General features: G+C 48.6%; 1 protein-coding gene across 1 annotated transcript in view; it reads right to left on the minus strand.

The window, feature by feature from the left end:
• GID4 (GID complex subunit 4 homolog) overlaps nucleotides 1-14,869 on the minus strand; it is a 27,383-nt gene continuing 12,514 nt past the window's right edge. Inside the window, exons 3-6 of the mRNA XM_008508171.2 lie at nucleotides 9,819-9,926; nucleotides 6,817-6,918; nucleotides 4,732-4,862; nucleotides 1-3,163 (exon numbers count right to left, since the gene is read on the minus strand). Of these exons, the coding sequence (XP_008506393.2) occupies nucleotides 3,100-3,163; nucleotides 4,732-4,862; nucleotides 6,817-6,918; nucleotides 9,819-9,926 (405 nt within the window). The 3' untranslated portion in view covers nucleotides 1-3,099. The remainder of the gene's footprint in view (nucleotides 3,164-4,731; nucleotides 4,863-6,816; nucleotides 6,919-9,818; nucleotides 9,927-14,869) is intronic.

Raw genomic sequence — 14,869 nt, forward strand, 5'->3', positions numbered from 1 at the left:
TCACTGCTTAAATACCTTTATTATTTTTTAAAAATTATTTGGACATTGATAGCTCTGCAAAATACTTCTCCCATCTCGAACCCTCAAACCCTTACCACATGTCCTCCCTAAAGAAACAATATATTCATACTTTGCACCCATTCAAATCTAATTTTTAAAAACAGGTAAGATTCAAAATCAAATATTACTTTCCTTTCCCAGAACTCGTTAGTAATTTTAAACCACAATGCAACATACTTAATGGCATTTCTTTTCAAAAATTAACTTATCAGACTATTTTATGAGGGAAAAAAATCAATTCAAGGCCTTATAGAGAATATAAATTCCCTGTTTCTGAAAGCAAAAGACATTGAGAAGCCCCTTTGCTCCCCTGGAGTTTGTGATTTCCACGTTACCGACAGAACCAGCACACAGACGGACTCTCTACTTCAGATGAGGCATTGCCTAGTTACTTTTGGACTGCAGCTGAAACGCTGTAAAGTTTAAAAGGATGGGTGGGTGGGAAGGGAAAATTCCAGCACAGAAGAGAGACGAGCCTGGGACTGCAGCATGGAAGCTTTGTGAGCAGTGGAGTAAGGAGAGCCGGATCCCTAGGGCCCCTCCTCATGGCAGGTTTGTTTGGGCTGGAGGAAGACAGCAGACGATCAGCAATCTGCACTCATTTCTTAATGATGAGTACAAGTGTCGACCAAAAATATTGCACATAGTACCAGAGGCATGTAAACCCCTGAGAAGGTTCAGGAAAGGATAACCACAGGTGGGATGATCCCCAAAGTTCCTTTGGGAACTAAGAGAAAGCAATGGAGTCGATGTTGATCGTTTGGGAGTTACTAAGAGGTGCAGAAATGATCCCTTCCCTATCCTCAATGGGCAGATTTTTACACGAACATCTTCATCACAAGATGTGTCCAAAAGATCCAGTAAAGGTACCACTTCCTCATCTCCCCCCATACAACCGGTGCACTTCATTACCTAGCTAAAAAAGGAAGGAGGAAATCCCACAAGAGAACCTGGCCCATCTGGCTAGCTGAACACCGGCAACATTTGCAAATGTCCTTCCCTGCCCACTCGACTGACCAACCGACCTCTCAGAGCCACACGAGGACCCGACAAGCTCCTGTGGGTGACTTCACCCCTCAGTGCTCTGAGTGGGGCCCGCATCCTTCAGGGAATTTGCAAAACGCGGATATTTACGAGCAGGCGTGAGAGGAGGACTGAGGTGAAATGAAACGGCATGTGCTGCCTAGAGAGAGCCGGCACGGTGCCACTGTCTCCTCTACTCTTAGGTGACGCCCATCAGCTAAAGGGAAGCTCTGGCAAGTGTCATCTCATTACTGTGCGATCAGCTGGGTTTGACCAGAGCCAGCCATTCTGTTGCCTTTGAGTTTTAGAATCAAGAAAACATTTCTGCCTCGTCTCAGAATGGAATCATTCCCACTGCAGTCACTAGGGCAACTTCTTAGGGTTCCAGGGCCTTGACCTGACTAGAAGGGTCTGACTAGAGGCTGCACCTCTGCACAAAGCCTCCTGACTACACATCCTGGCTGTCCCAACGCCCACTGACTACTTCCCTAAATCTTTCTCCTTTAAGCCGTCCCCTAACACTCGATCTCAGTAACACACAGTACATGCCATGAAAAGGAAAGTCACTTTTTAAGAATAAAAGATTTCCCCACCATCATCTAGACCAGAGTTTTGTTTTCTTACAAGCCCATGGATTGGCAACCTTCAGCTTGTTTTGCTCCTGTGGGTTACAACGCTGTCTTCTTGTTAAAGCTTTCCCTCTTGTATCTGAGTAAATCTTGTAAACCACCAGAAAATGCCACGCGCCGCCCCCCCCCGAAAACCCTGCCCATATCTGTGGGCTACAACTGATGCCAACCTATTAAGCTTTTTAAACATTTTTAAAAAAACAAAAACAAAACAAAAAACCACACACACACACTTTGGCACGTGAGCCTTGCGTGATCTGAGCGTGTTCATGTTCCCACCGCTCCCCGTCCCAACATTTCCGAGTCGCCATCTCAGGAGAGCGGCCCCTTCTGCCTGATGGAAAAGGTCACCGTGAAGCACTACTGTTTTGAGTAGCAAAAGGAGGAGGTACAAATGCTAAACTGGCCCCAAAAACAGTTCTCACGTTTAGCACTATAATTTACGCAATGCTGCAAAACTTTTGTACCAGGATGACGAGTTTCAAACTGCTGGTTGATTAAATATACATTTACATATAGATATAGATATAAAAATTACTACGTCAACATTTGCTGTTTTCAATGTGAAAACGATAAAATGTAATTCTGAATAACTGCATTTGCCATAGGGTCCTTGTTAAAGGAACCATAAAAATAATTTTGTAATAAAAAAACTCTTTTTTTTTTTTTAAAGTTTAGTATTGCCCTCAAGTTCAAAAGTTTGGAGCAAACGTGCTGAGTAAGCATGACTGGAATCTGTTCCTGCCAGGGATCTGGAAGCCTTAAATTTAAGGATCCCTGACGGCAGGCCCAGGGAACCTGCCAGCTGCTGACTAGCTTGGCGTGAACATCACAGGGCCGGGCAGCGCCAGCTGACCCTGTGAAGGAATTAGCCTCCGCCTCACGTCTCATTGGCAGGTGCCGCTGCAGCCCGCCAATCCCTGCACAGAGCTCTGCGGGGCACACACGTGCTGGAGCTCTGCCTTCTCTTGAGCTACCAGACTAAGCAGCTGGGGAAGCGAGGGGGCCTGGGGCCTGAGTGGGGACCACTGAGCACCAAGGCTGAGGGTGACCGAGGCTCTGACCTTCTACTCGGCTGGAGGAAGGAAGGGGCATTTCAGTGATGCAAGTTAGCTGTGCAGGACGGAAAAGTGCATTTAAGGTAGCTGAAAAACAGATGAAGCCCGAACTGCCACAGAGAGGGAGGGAGAGCGGAGGCCGCCCCCTTCCCCCGCCCTGCTGGGCGGCCATGCTCCTGGGATTCTGTGGGTTGACATTCATGCTTCTGATGCGAGTCTGCTCATGGAGAAACAGGAACAGACGTCCTCCGTTCCGGCAGGTACACAATTTTCTTGGCAAAGTTCTTTTTTGCCAAGTTCAGTTTTATTTGGCTGCTTCTGAACCGCTGTCACCGGAACTCATAGATGGGTGCGCTGTGCTCGGGAACGTGCGTTAGGTTGAGAGACTGATACCTGCAATGCGGGAGACAGACGGGAGGCAGTCGCCTAAGCAGCCTGGACCCAACGAGGGTGTCAGAAAACTCCCCGCCCCGCCGCCTCCGCCGGAGCTCCCGACACACCACACTCTTAGAGTGGAATGCAAATCCATCTCAGGCTGCCTCAGGTGAACTGAGTTTGGGTTTATTTCTCTTTCTTTGGTTATTCTCCCTGAACTACACAGCAGATGAGCTGCTTTCAGGCCTCTGCTCTCCTCACGAAGCAATCACAGGGCGTCTTCTAGAGCAGAGGCTGCGCAAGCTCTGGAGCAGGACGCAGCTTCCTGAAGCCCTGCCCACCCCGCCCTTCGTCTGCCCACCGTCCAGCATCACAGCTCCTTCTGCAATGTCAGGCTGTGAGAGCCTCAGAGCCCCATGGCCAGCACAGCCGGATCCTAATTCTCCCAGCATAACCTGCAAAGCACTATGCCATGTGACAGAAGCCAGACACAAAGGCCTATAGTGTACGACTCCCCTTACACAAAATATCCAGAACAGGCAAATCCACACAGGGAGAAAGTAGACCTGTGGATGCCTAGGGCTGAGAGGGCATGGGGAGGTGGGGGTGACAGGGTTCCTTTTTGGGGCGATGAAAATGTTCTACAATCGATTGTGGGGATGGCTGCAAAACTCTGTGAATCGACTAAAGCTCACTGACTTGTACACTTTAAATCAGTGACCTGTATGGTATGTGAATTATATCTCAATAAAGTTGTTATTTAAAAAAGGATATGAAAAGTTTAAAAACTCATCTGAGAACAGAACAGCTACTGAAACCTAACAAGTGGCTCTCAAGGAGCCGAGACCACATGGAGGCCCAGGGCATTTGCTTGTGGGTGTCATTTTGCGGCCACTGAACAAGGAATTTGAGCCAGCCCAGAGTAGCATCATTCACAAGTCACCAAAGTGTGAAAATTTGAAAGAAAATCAAGTGTTTCTGCGTTCAGAGAGGAAATCAGGTGTTTTATGATATGGTTTGCGCTTCAGGTAAAGCAAGGTGATCACACAAGCAGCGAGGGGGCAGGAGAATGCCAGAAGGTGACAACAGCTAGCACCTGAGGTGGCACGCAGTCCTCCACCTCTGGTGAGACAAAGGGGACAACTGTCAGCTCCCATGAGCCCCTAGGCCAGCAGACTGAAATCAAGTACATGTGGGACCAGCGTCTGAGGAATATGACCCCAAAATTAAAAAGGCTGCTGACAGCAACATTCACTGCCACAGATCTTACATTTTAGTTACTGAATAAATTTGGGAGAAATAAATACAAAACTAGCAAGACTGAGATAAACATCATTGACAGTCTAGCACTGCTTGAAAGCACGTGGCAGTGAGTTCCCTTATCTGGTACTCCATTTTCACCCTGTTTACTCTGCTCTGTGGCTAGGGATGAGCCCCTAGCAGGAAGAACCGAGATCATTTAAAGAAGTGCTCTCCAAATAGAGCAGGAAATCTACGCAGAGACAGGTGGGGAGATTTTCTTTTGGATTTGGTGAGGGAGGGAGAGCCGGGCCAGCCAGCCTCGGCGGCGGCCTTGGGGTCCATACCATTCTGAGCTCCTGTGGTAATAGTAGCCCTCTATGGAGGCTGCCGACCTCTGGAAGCAGATGTAGTAGAACCCGGCAAAGGAAGCACCACTGATGTCTTTGATCGTGTGGTCCGGGACCAGGAACTGCTCCTGCACACAGATGGAGGGGATCAGTAACAGACGCCTGCCCCAACCACCTCTGGGGCCTCCTAGTTAAGCTTCCGGTGGTTCTAAGGTTCCACTACCACATGGTCCAGCCAGCACTTGCTGGGAGATGGTGAGCCTCTGTGTTTCAACCCGACTTGTGAGTAGCATTCATGTGCCACTCGAGTAGTCTACATACTAACGCAGCAAACTGTGTCTTGAGCTCCTAGGATCAGCATCTGAAAGTACTGTGATCCAAACAGCTCACAGATGAATCAACACCTGCATACCTTTCAGAGCCCACAGTGAGAATGGCCCAGGAAGAACAAGTTTCTGCTCCACCCCTGAAACTGTCACTAGGTTCCTGATCACCTCTAAAACAGTAGGCCACTTCTGTTGGCCTGTGGATTATCCTGAGGGTGGATCAATCATCAGTAGCCCCCGTAATACCCCTCAAAATGCTCTCTACCTCAACAGCGGCAATCTGAATGGTACTAGTCTTTTTTTTTTTTTTTTTAAAAGACAGGCACCTGAGCTGACAACTGCTGCCAATCTTTTTTTTTCCTGCTTTTTCTCCCCAAATCCCCCCCAGTACATAGTTGTATATTTTAGTTGTGGGTCCTTCTAGTTGTGGCATGTGGGACGCTGCCTCAACATGGCCCGACGAGCGGTGCCATGTCTGCGCCCAGGATCTGAGCCAGTGACACCCCGGGCCGCCGAAGTGGAATGCACGAACTTAACCACTGAGCCACAGGGCCGGCCCCAGAACGGTACTATTCTTGATCGGGCACCTTATGAGAGGCAAGTTTGTTATCTCCAGCTACAGCCAAGAGTTGTAAAGGCCACATCCTCATACCTACTCTTCCTGAGGACATGAAGTCAGAGGCCCCAGGGCCCTAGGTCTACTAAAAGCCCAAAGGGGTGTCACCTGAGAAATTCTTAGGAGACAAAACCACTCCATCGCTCTTTGATTTTAAGATGCTCTCCCTTCCCTTCCTCAACCTGTGAAGCTGTAATTTCTAAAATGAGAACCTTACGAGATACTTCCTTTAATAGGTTTATTTAGTTGGCATATCTTCCACTAGATGGTCAGCTCGTGAGGCCAGGATTCAGCATTTACTCTCCACACCTAGCAACTGTCTACTTAAAGAGTGATGATGCCCGCCCCCTAAAATTATTAGCTAACCAAAGTAAAGATTGGGAATGACTACCCTAAACGATTCGTCTGTATGAAATCTGGCAAGACTTCAAGATAAACAAGCTTTTTCCCACAGACCGGGGACTACTGCTTGGAAGTGGGTGTGTGTTCAGAGTGATTTAACAAACTTGCTTCATGATTTGCTGTCTTGTGGCTGTAACACATAACCATCTTGTTATCAAAGCAGGAGGCATAAATGACTCCTCAGCCTGAAGCCAATCCATCCAGATGGAGTGGAAAACCCAAATTCCATTCCTGCTCCCTCATTTCCTGAGCTGTCGGGAACCAGAGGAGCTGAGACTGAGCCCAAGGGCAAGGACGTGGTGGAGGGAACAGTCACTTAAATGGCGTCTCAGCCCCTGGCTGAGAATAGGGGATAAAGGATGATTGAATTCAGAGAGTTTGGCTCCGCCCTGAATCCAGAGAACACTTGGGATGGTTCAACCTGGAGGGTCAAAGGGCTTCTTGGGTGGGAGAAAGGAAAGGGAGAAGACACAAACAACAGTGTAGAGGGGGAGCAACCCCCAGGCATGAATTCATCTGCAAACCATCAAACAGGTTAACCAAAGAGAAACCGTCCGGGATGCCAGCAGTTAACCCGTGAGCCCTGGAGCTGTGTCTGCTTTTTATGAGTAAGTAAAGACTGCCATGAAAATAACCTGTAACAAGCACTGGACACGGGAAGCGGATTCAGGGTGGGGGCGCTGGCATACACTACAGGAGCTGGCGCAGTCAGAAGACGACCTCGGAGCAGGATCTTACCTTCCACCTCATGAAGACATAATCCCCATTCTTCAGCTCTTCGTAATCAAAATCATCTGAATTAAATGATTTTGCATACTGATAAAAAGCCAGAAACTTGCCCTGAAAGCAAAAAAATAAAGTATAAGAATTGATCAACAGAGGGAGAGGCTGGGGTCAGGACACCCTTCCGTGCTCAGGTCAATCGCCTTTTCAAAGGCGCGACAGCTGGTGGACGCGGCGCCGGCAAGAGCAGTGAAGGCCAGGATGGAGACAGAGAACTTCGGTCACCCCAGTGAACTCAGACCTGGACTCCGGCGGAGGCCCCACTGGGCTGCGCCTGCCTAAGGCCCAAGGAGAAGGCTGCAGGATAGAAATGGGGCTTTTACTCAGAACACCCTACTACAAATAGACAAGCCAAGAAATGAGCAAGAAGATCTCTGTAAGTAAATCAACAGTAGCAAAGAGTCACGCAGAACGGCTCAGAAGCAGCCTGTGGAGCCTCAGGGGAGAGTGGGTTTAGTCAAGTGGGGTCCTCTGACATAATACAGTGGTTTGGGGCCAGCTAGTTAAGTAGAAACTGGAAATGGGTAATATATGGTTAAGATAAAAAAAAAAAAGGAGACCAGAAATAGGTTACAAAACTATATTTTATGATCCCATTTTTGTACCCCCTAAAAATAATATATATCCAAAAGAGATTCAGGAAAAGGTTAACACCTGTGTTAGCATCAGGTGTTTTCATTAAAGATAATTTTTTTCCTTTTGCTTTTTGGTTTTTCCAAATATTTTTAAATAAGCATGTATTAATTTTATAAGAAAACATCTTAAATAAAAAGATACAAAGATATTAAGTCATAGAATTTGACACATAGCTATTTTTATTCTAAGTAGATAAAACAGATGGAATCTTGACTTTATAGTACCACTCTAATACCAACTTTAAATACCATGCAGGAAAATTTGAGGGTGAAACACAGCATCTCTGATTCCAGTTTACAATGGAAAATGATGCCATCAGTCAAGTTTATTAGACACTGTACATTCCTGACAAACTAAGGCACAATACAGAGCTCCGAGTCCCCTGTGGGGATCTGGGAATCCTAGTAGGTGGGGAAAGTTGTGGAAAGCAGGGAGAACCGCAGAGGAAGCCAGAGGTGCGGGGTGAGGAACAGCTGCGCGCCCAGCTCCCTCCTCCCACTTCGCTCAGCGTGCCAGCACCAAGGCTGGCCTCCTAGCCCCTCTTTCACTCCCAATATTTCAATCCAGTCTAACAAAGCCTGGAATCCCAGGTGTCTTTCAGGGTTCTAAAGGAAGTCAATGAGAAAATTAAGAGTGTTTTCCTAGTACTTAATTTGCAGCCAAGCTAACCTAAAACAGGGTTTTCACCGGGCCTCAAAGACCTTGGTTTTCGCAGGACCAGTCTGAAATGGAAAACAGGGTTGAATGGGAGACAGGCTGTGGTTCACTACGAGGAAGATTTTTCTCTTTGGGGCTGACCAGGAGAAGAAGGGGCCATCTCAGGAGGTGGCGCCGTGCAGGCAGAGATGGCATCAGGCAGGGTGGGACCAGACGGCACCAAGGAGCCCTCCAACTCTGTTTTCTGACACTGGCACCATCATGCACCACTCGGCTGTGCTAACCGTCTAGATACTAGGATCTTTTTTTGTTTTAAGATTTTTTTTCCTTTTCCTCCCCCAAAGCCCCTTGGTACATAGTTGTGCATTCTTAGTTGTGGGTCCCTCCAGTTGTGGCATGTGGGACGCCGCCTCAGCATGGCTTGATGAGCGGTGCTATGTCTGCGTCCAGGATCCAAACCGATGAAACCCTGGGCTGCCAAAGCAGAGCATGTGAAGTTAACCACTCGGCCACGGGGCTGGCCACTGGATACTAGGATCTTGTTCGTTCTCTCATGTTATAGAGACACAAATGACTGTCTAACTCTTAATGTCTATTTGCTATAACAGTCAAAACATGTAGCTTTCAAAAAATGCTTTAAAAAGCTCAAGTTTAAATTCAATTGAAACAGTATTTGATAGATGCTCCTTTCCTAACTCAAGTAAAAAACATTAATAAACAAAGCAGCTGGGGCCAGCCCCATGGCATTGTGGTTAAGTTCAGCACATTCTGCTTCAGCAGCCTGGGTTCCTGGGTTTGGATCCCAGGTATGGACCTACACCACTTGTTGGCCCTGCTGTGGCAGCAACCCACAGATAAAGTGGAAGAAGACTGGCACAGATGTTAGCTCAGGGCTAATCTTCCTCAGGAGAGGGGAAAAAAAAAAAAGCAAAGCAGCTAATCTACAGCGACATTAACTCAGACAAGAGTCTGCAGTAGGAATTCTCCCCAAGGACTACTCTGTCAGAATCAGGATAGACCCGTGCCAGTGTGAGTGTGAGTGGGAGGAAGGAGGAGTTCCACAATCTTCATTACTAACACAATCATTTCCGGTTGGTTTAGAAGGTGAGCACATTGGACTTCCTTGGTGTTAAAAATTCACAATCAGCCTGGTTAACTAAGCCAAAAGGCTATTATGATAGGCTGAGAAATGGATTTTTGAGACACAAGACTTGAATGACAACGGATGAAAAGACTTGAGGACAGTAACTCTCAGTAGTCCTGACGTGTTCGTTAGTGGTGATTGAGAACACGCTCCACACTTGACAGTTAAAAGGGGAGTGGCTAGACTTTTCAGTGGCACCCTTAGAGAACTTAAGTTAAGAGTGTGTCTCCTCTACCAGGAGCTCGGATGAGAAGAAGCCTCCTGTGGCAGTGCCCACAGGGACAAGCTGACGGGAGGGGCGGTTTCCCAGGGACTGGCCTCTCACCAACCCTAAAGTGAGAGGCCATTACTATATGTTTCCCAGGGTCTCCCTAGGCACAGGTGATTAGAAGGGGACAGTGCACAGGAGATGGACAAATGGTTAGAAAGGAAGGGGATAGTGATTAAGATCCTGCGAGCTAAGTTCCTCAGCTCCCAGCAGCCCCTGCGGGGCCCAGAGCAGATGAAAGACTTTACTCACCCAGTGTTTCCGATCAACGTCTTCATCCGCATCCCACTTTCGAGTTAAGAAAGGGTGTTTTTTGCTGATTATTTCTCCTTCAAAGAAGGTCGTAAGGGTTGGATACTCCTATAGTAAAAACCCAAATATCAAAACAAGATGTTGAATAGGAGTTTAACCTTTCACAAGTGAAGTACCAGCCTTGCTTTAACTTCTTCCCAACACTCTGACGAACACAACCACACTAAGAAACAGCCCAGACCACAGTGCGGTCTAGGGGCGTGCCGAGGGCTGTGGAGGGGCCCACAGGGGGCTCTTGGGCTTCAGGGACTCTGCCAGAAGCAGAGGGCCCTTCTGTGACTTCACTTGTTGTGTGTTGATCTCTAGAAAAGAATTTGGACAATTCCTACAAGTAAATTCTGAATATCCTAGCACACAAAGCAGACGATAACTTAGTAGGTTTTACTTTCTAAGAAAAATACCCCAAGAGTCTCTAAAATCACAGTGTCAGAGCTAAGTCTCCCGCAAGCCGTAACCTGGCCCAGTGCTTCTCCAACTGGCTCAGGGGTTTGTCCCTTTTACACCATGAGGGGCATTAGCTGGTGTGCCCCTTTAAAAACCATGTGTCCTTGAGGCTCCTGTCTGGGCTGTGCGCCAACACTCACGATGATAACAGTCCTGGGCTTGGCCAACCCAGCTGCTTTCTCGTGGGAGAGTTAGCACCAAGACCCTCACGGTCTGAGGGAACATGGAGGCCCTCCAGGGGGGCTCTGGTCCTCGGAATGCAGGTCATTCAGGGATGATCCCCCTTGGCAAGCACACAGCCTTTGTTCCTCTGCCCACTTAAGCCAGCTTCTCTCAGGGGGCAGTAGTGGGTGCACACCGCTGTCCAGCCAGCCACCACTGCACCTTCCCTGTAAGTAACTCCCAATAAAGCCACACGTCTCGTTCGCTGTCTCCGGGTCTTTTCTCTGGAGTCTCAGCAACCGATCCCGCACTGCTCACCCAGATGGGTGTGTGGTAGAACATTTGGTGAGCCAGCCAGAAGCCAGAAAAAAATCGCCTCATCGCCAAGACTAAGATGGGAAGGGGAAATCGGCAGGGTAATCCCGGGTTGGCTAGTGTCCTCCCTGTGGGGGCCAGTCACCACCACCCTTGATGGATGGGGCCCACTGTGTGAGTACGGGGTGGCCCGGAAACGCCAAAGGGCCTAGGGGCAAGTCCTGGGCATGAGAGAAGCCCAGGCCATTGCTACAGCTGTGGAGTAGCCCCTCTCCACTGCAGGAGGCTTGCAATGAAGGCAGGGAAGTTCTGGGCAGGATAAATGACGAGAGAAAGAAATCAGAAGCCCGGGTGGTAGCTGCTGCAGTGGGATGGCCCCTTCTTACTGGTGTTCACTTAGCAACAGAAGCCAAAATGGAAACTAAGGTGAAGGTGAGGCAGCTACAAGAGAAATTAAAATTAGAAAGGGAAGCACGCTGGTTCAGGTCAAACCACCAAGGCTCTGTCCACACGCCTGTGGGAGTCTGAGGAGAGGACAGAGGTCTGAGCAGCCCCGACCGGCAGGGGCGGGTCCTACCACCTGCCTCCGCCTGTTCAGCAGGTGCATTCCCCCAGGAGGCGCTCTACTGCCGCAGAGCTGTGGGACTGCAGAACAAGCAAACTAAATAGATGCGGAAAGGATAAAAATTTAGGGAACTTGTTAACGGTAATTATGTGTTATGGTGTATGTACTTAAACTAACCCAAGATGATGGCTAAGTGCTTTAATGTTACTGGAAGTTTCTGTGAGTAATCTAAACATAATTCTTGGGAACAAATGATTTAAATAAAAATGGGTAAGAGTTTTCAGGTACAATAACTACGTTTTATGGTATAAACGCTTGAAAAACAGCTTCCAAAATCTTTTTGGTAACTTGAAACTTTAGAGTTTTGCTAAATTAAGTTAAACCATAAAAATTCATTGAGTATCTAGGTCATCTTCCAAACAAGATAACATATTAAAAGCTGATTACTAAACACAGATTTGTCTGCCTTTGGTTTCTTATCTCAAAGAAACTAAAAAATGCTTGGGTTTATTGATAAACATGTTTTGTACATGCTGAGGAATTTTCTATGAGAAAACACATATCTATTACAATCTCTATACAAGGAAAGTAAAATGTATGTTTTCAATAAAGAAGATATAAAGAAGAGCTATTTTTCCTTGTTTTGTTAAAAAAGATAAATTTGTCCTAAAGTACTAGGAAGGAAAAAAAAAAGACATAGGACAAATTCTAAATGTAAAAAATAAGTAACAAAAGGTTTGCGAAAGTAAAACCTGGAGGAGTTTTGTGTATGGTCAAGTTGGCTGAGATTAAAATAAATAAGTTTCAATATCAAAAGTAAGGCAGTCACAAGAATAGCCACTGGCTCCAGTACGTGCAGAGGAGTGAGGACAGGCCAGGAGTGTGTCCAGCCAGGGCAGAAAGTGCCCGCGGGGGCAGGGAGAACATGGTGAATGCCTGGTCTAGCCACCCGCACCAGCACAAACAGCAGGCCGCCTCGACTCCACGCCCCTCCCTCCACTCCAGCGTGGCCCAACTGAGGCTGAGTGAGCCGCAGAGAGCAGGCTGCACAGCGACGGACTGCAGCCCGGGGAGCAGCAAGCACCCCTTGGGAAAAAGTGAGAAACAACCAAATGCTGTCTGGTGGCTTTAACAGCGCCCCCAGTGACAGCCTGGGAACACCCTAGCCCCCTCAGCTAGGGGGAGGGCCAAAGGACCTTGACCCATACCCGCAGCGCCGCGCAGGTGGCTCAGGTATTGGGGGACCAAACACCACACGTGGAAATAACGTCTTGGTCTACAAGAGCAAAAAGCATTTTGCTGTTGGGGATAGAAATGAGCAAAATGACTTCCATCACTTCCCGCCCCACCCTGCGACAATGCTTCTACAACACCGTCAATGGACAAAAGCCCCCAAGGTTGCCTTGTTTCATTACACAGATGATGTCATATTAACCTCTGAGTCTTTTCCAGACCTTCAAGAAGCCCCCAGCTCGCTCAACGCCCACCTATGCCGACGAGGATGGGTGGTGAACGACAACAAAGTGCAAGGGTCTGGGTTGTCTGTCAAACACTTGGGCGTTATCTGGTTGGAGAAGACAAAAGTGGTTCCTGCTACTGTCATAGCAACTGGATACAGATAACTGGCCTCTTTAAAAGTTGGTGCCAAAGGGTATGATCTGGGACTGGGGGACCATCCAGCAGGAGGCCTTCACCCAAACCCAAATAACAGTGAAACAAATCCAGTCCTTGGGTGTTTTAACACGATGATAACCATGTGAACTGGATGTTTCCAGTTACCCAGAGGGGTTCAGATGAGGTCTCTGGCAGAGGCACAGCAATAAAGAAGTGCCCCTCGACTTCTGGCCTCAACTGTGGAAAGGGGCTCCCCCTGCGGATGGCACAATGGGCACAACAAAAGTGGACCATTAATGGTCACCTGTTGTGGGGGACAGAACTCTAGGATGGTATCCGGCAGCAGGTCCGGGGAATGACGATAACAGTGTGCAGTGTGTCTGCACATCAGGCGACAATGCTACCAGGAAGCCAACAGAGGAGTTAGCTCAGACCCATCTCCTGGAAGAAGTGCCAACTGAAAGAGCGGCAGAGTGGCTACACAAGAAGACTGGGCACAAAGGACAAAGGACCTTCTGGGCTTTTGCCAGGGCCTGGGGCCTCCCCCTGTGCTATGCTGGTGTGGTGCAGGTCTGTCGGTGTGCCCTTCTTGTTCCTTGGAGAGACCCTGAGCCATTCCCAAGAACAGAGGCCAAATTGCCAGAGACAACCAGCCCACTCAACACTGGCAGATGGACTAGATCAGGCTCTTACCTCTTTCTCAGGGCTGCCAGTATGCTCTCACTTGTGTGGACACGTCTACAGGACTGCTACAGATATACCCCAACAGAGGGCCACTCAGAAGACCACCATGAGAGGCCTGGGACACCTCTGTGCTGTGTACAGTGTTCCCACAGACATTGACAGTGACCAAGGTACACATTTTGCTGCTCACCAGGCACAGACATGGACTGATCAGAAGGACATACATTGGCATTTTTACCTGCCATACAACCCCACGGCTGCAGGGCTAGTGAAACAAACGAATGGCCCGCTGAAATAATTGAGTACAGAAAACAGGACCCTAGCCCACTGGAGATGCCTGGCAACTGCAATATGGCAAGTAAATGAACAGGAGAGGCAAACTCAACCCAGTGCATATCAGACGCTGACACAAACACTGATATGACAGCAGGTCTACAGACAAGGGCTAATCAAGAAGAGAAACTGCAACCACAGAGGGGCACTCACAACAACTTGCTTTTGCCTCTGCCACAGAACTCCCTACTGGGATCCATGTGGTCACTTGGCCCTGGGACTGGCAGGTGGGGCCCCGCTGCTGTGGTCTCTTAGCTCCTTGGGAAACAGGCTTAGAGCAGGTTATCACAGTGACACCCTTCATCATGGGGGGGCCACCCAAAACCTCCAAACTTACTAATCCAGGGCCTCCGATTTCTCAAGTACGTTCATCCTTTCCCTCTGGTGTGTTATATTAACTGGTGTGTTCCTCCTTCATGCTATACCAGTGCCCCTGGGGCGCCCACACCAACTGCACAAGCGGTGTGGTATTGGTGGCCTGGCTTGAAACCACAGGCTGGTACCACACTGACTCAAGGCACTGCGACTGCATGCGTCTTGCTGGACGGCCATGACCTCCCTCTTCTGGTCCCCTCTAAACATCTTACTTTTCGTCCTTAGGACAATGTCTGCCAACCTTTTCGTTTCTTGGACACACCGTTACTGACATACAAAATCACTCCAATGCTGGGTCTGCAGCGAGCTGCCTCTCTCTTCAACCACAGGGTTACCATGGCGGCCCCAAGCTGCCAGCGCCTCTGACTGGAGGGCCCTGCGAGAGCGGAAGAGCGCCCCCTACTTTCCCACCCCTACCCACCCCCCATCAAGCAGCCTGTCCTCGCCTCTTACACTGCCACGCGAAAGTATATCTTCCAGCCTGTGCGTGAGCAAGCTA

Source organism: Equus przewalskii, chromosome 10 (assembly GCF_037783145.1).
Source record: "Equus przewalskii isolate Varuska chromosome 10, EquPr2, whole genome shotgun sequence".
Classification (NCBI taxonomy): domain Eukaryota; kingdom Metazoa; phylum Chordata; class Mammalia; order Perissodactyla; family Equidae; genus Equus; species Equus przewalskii.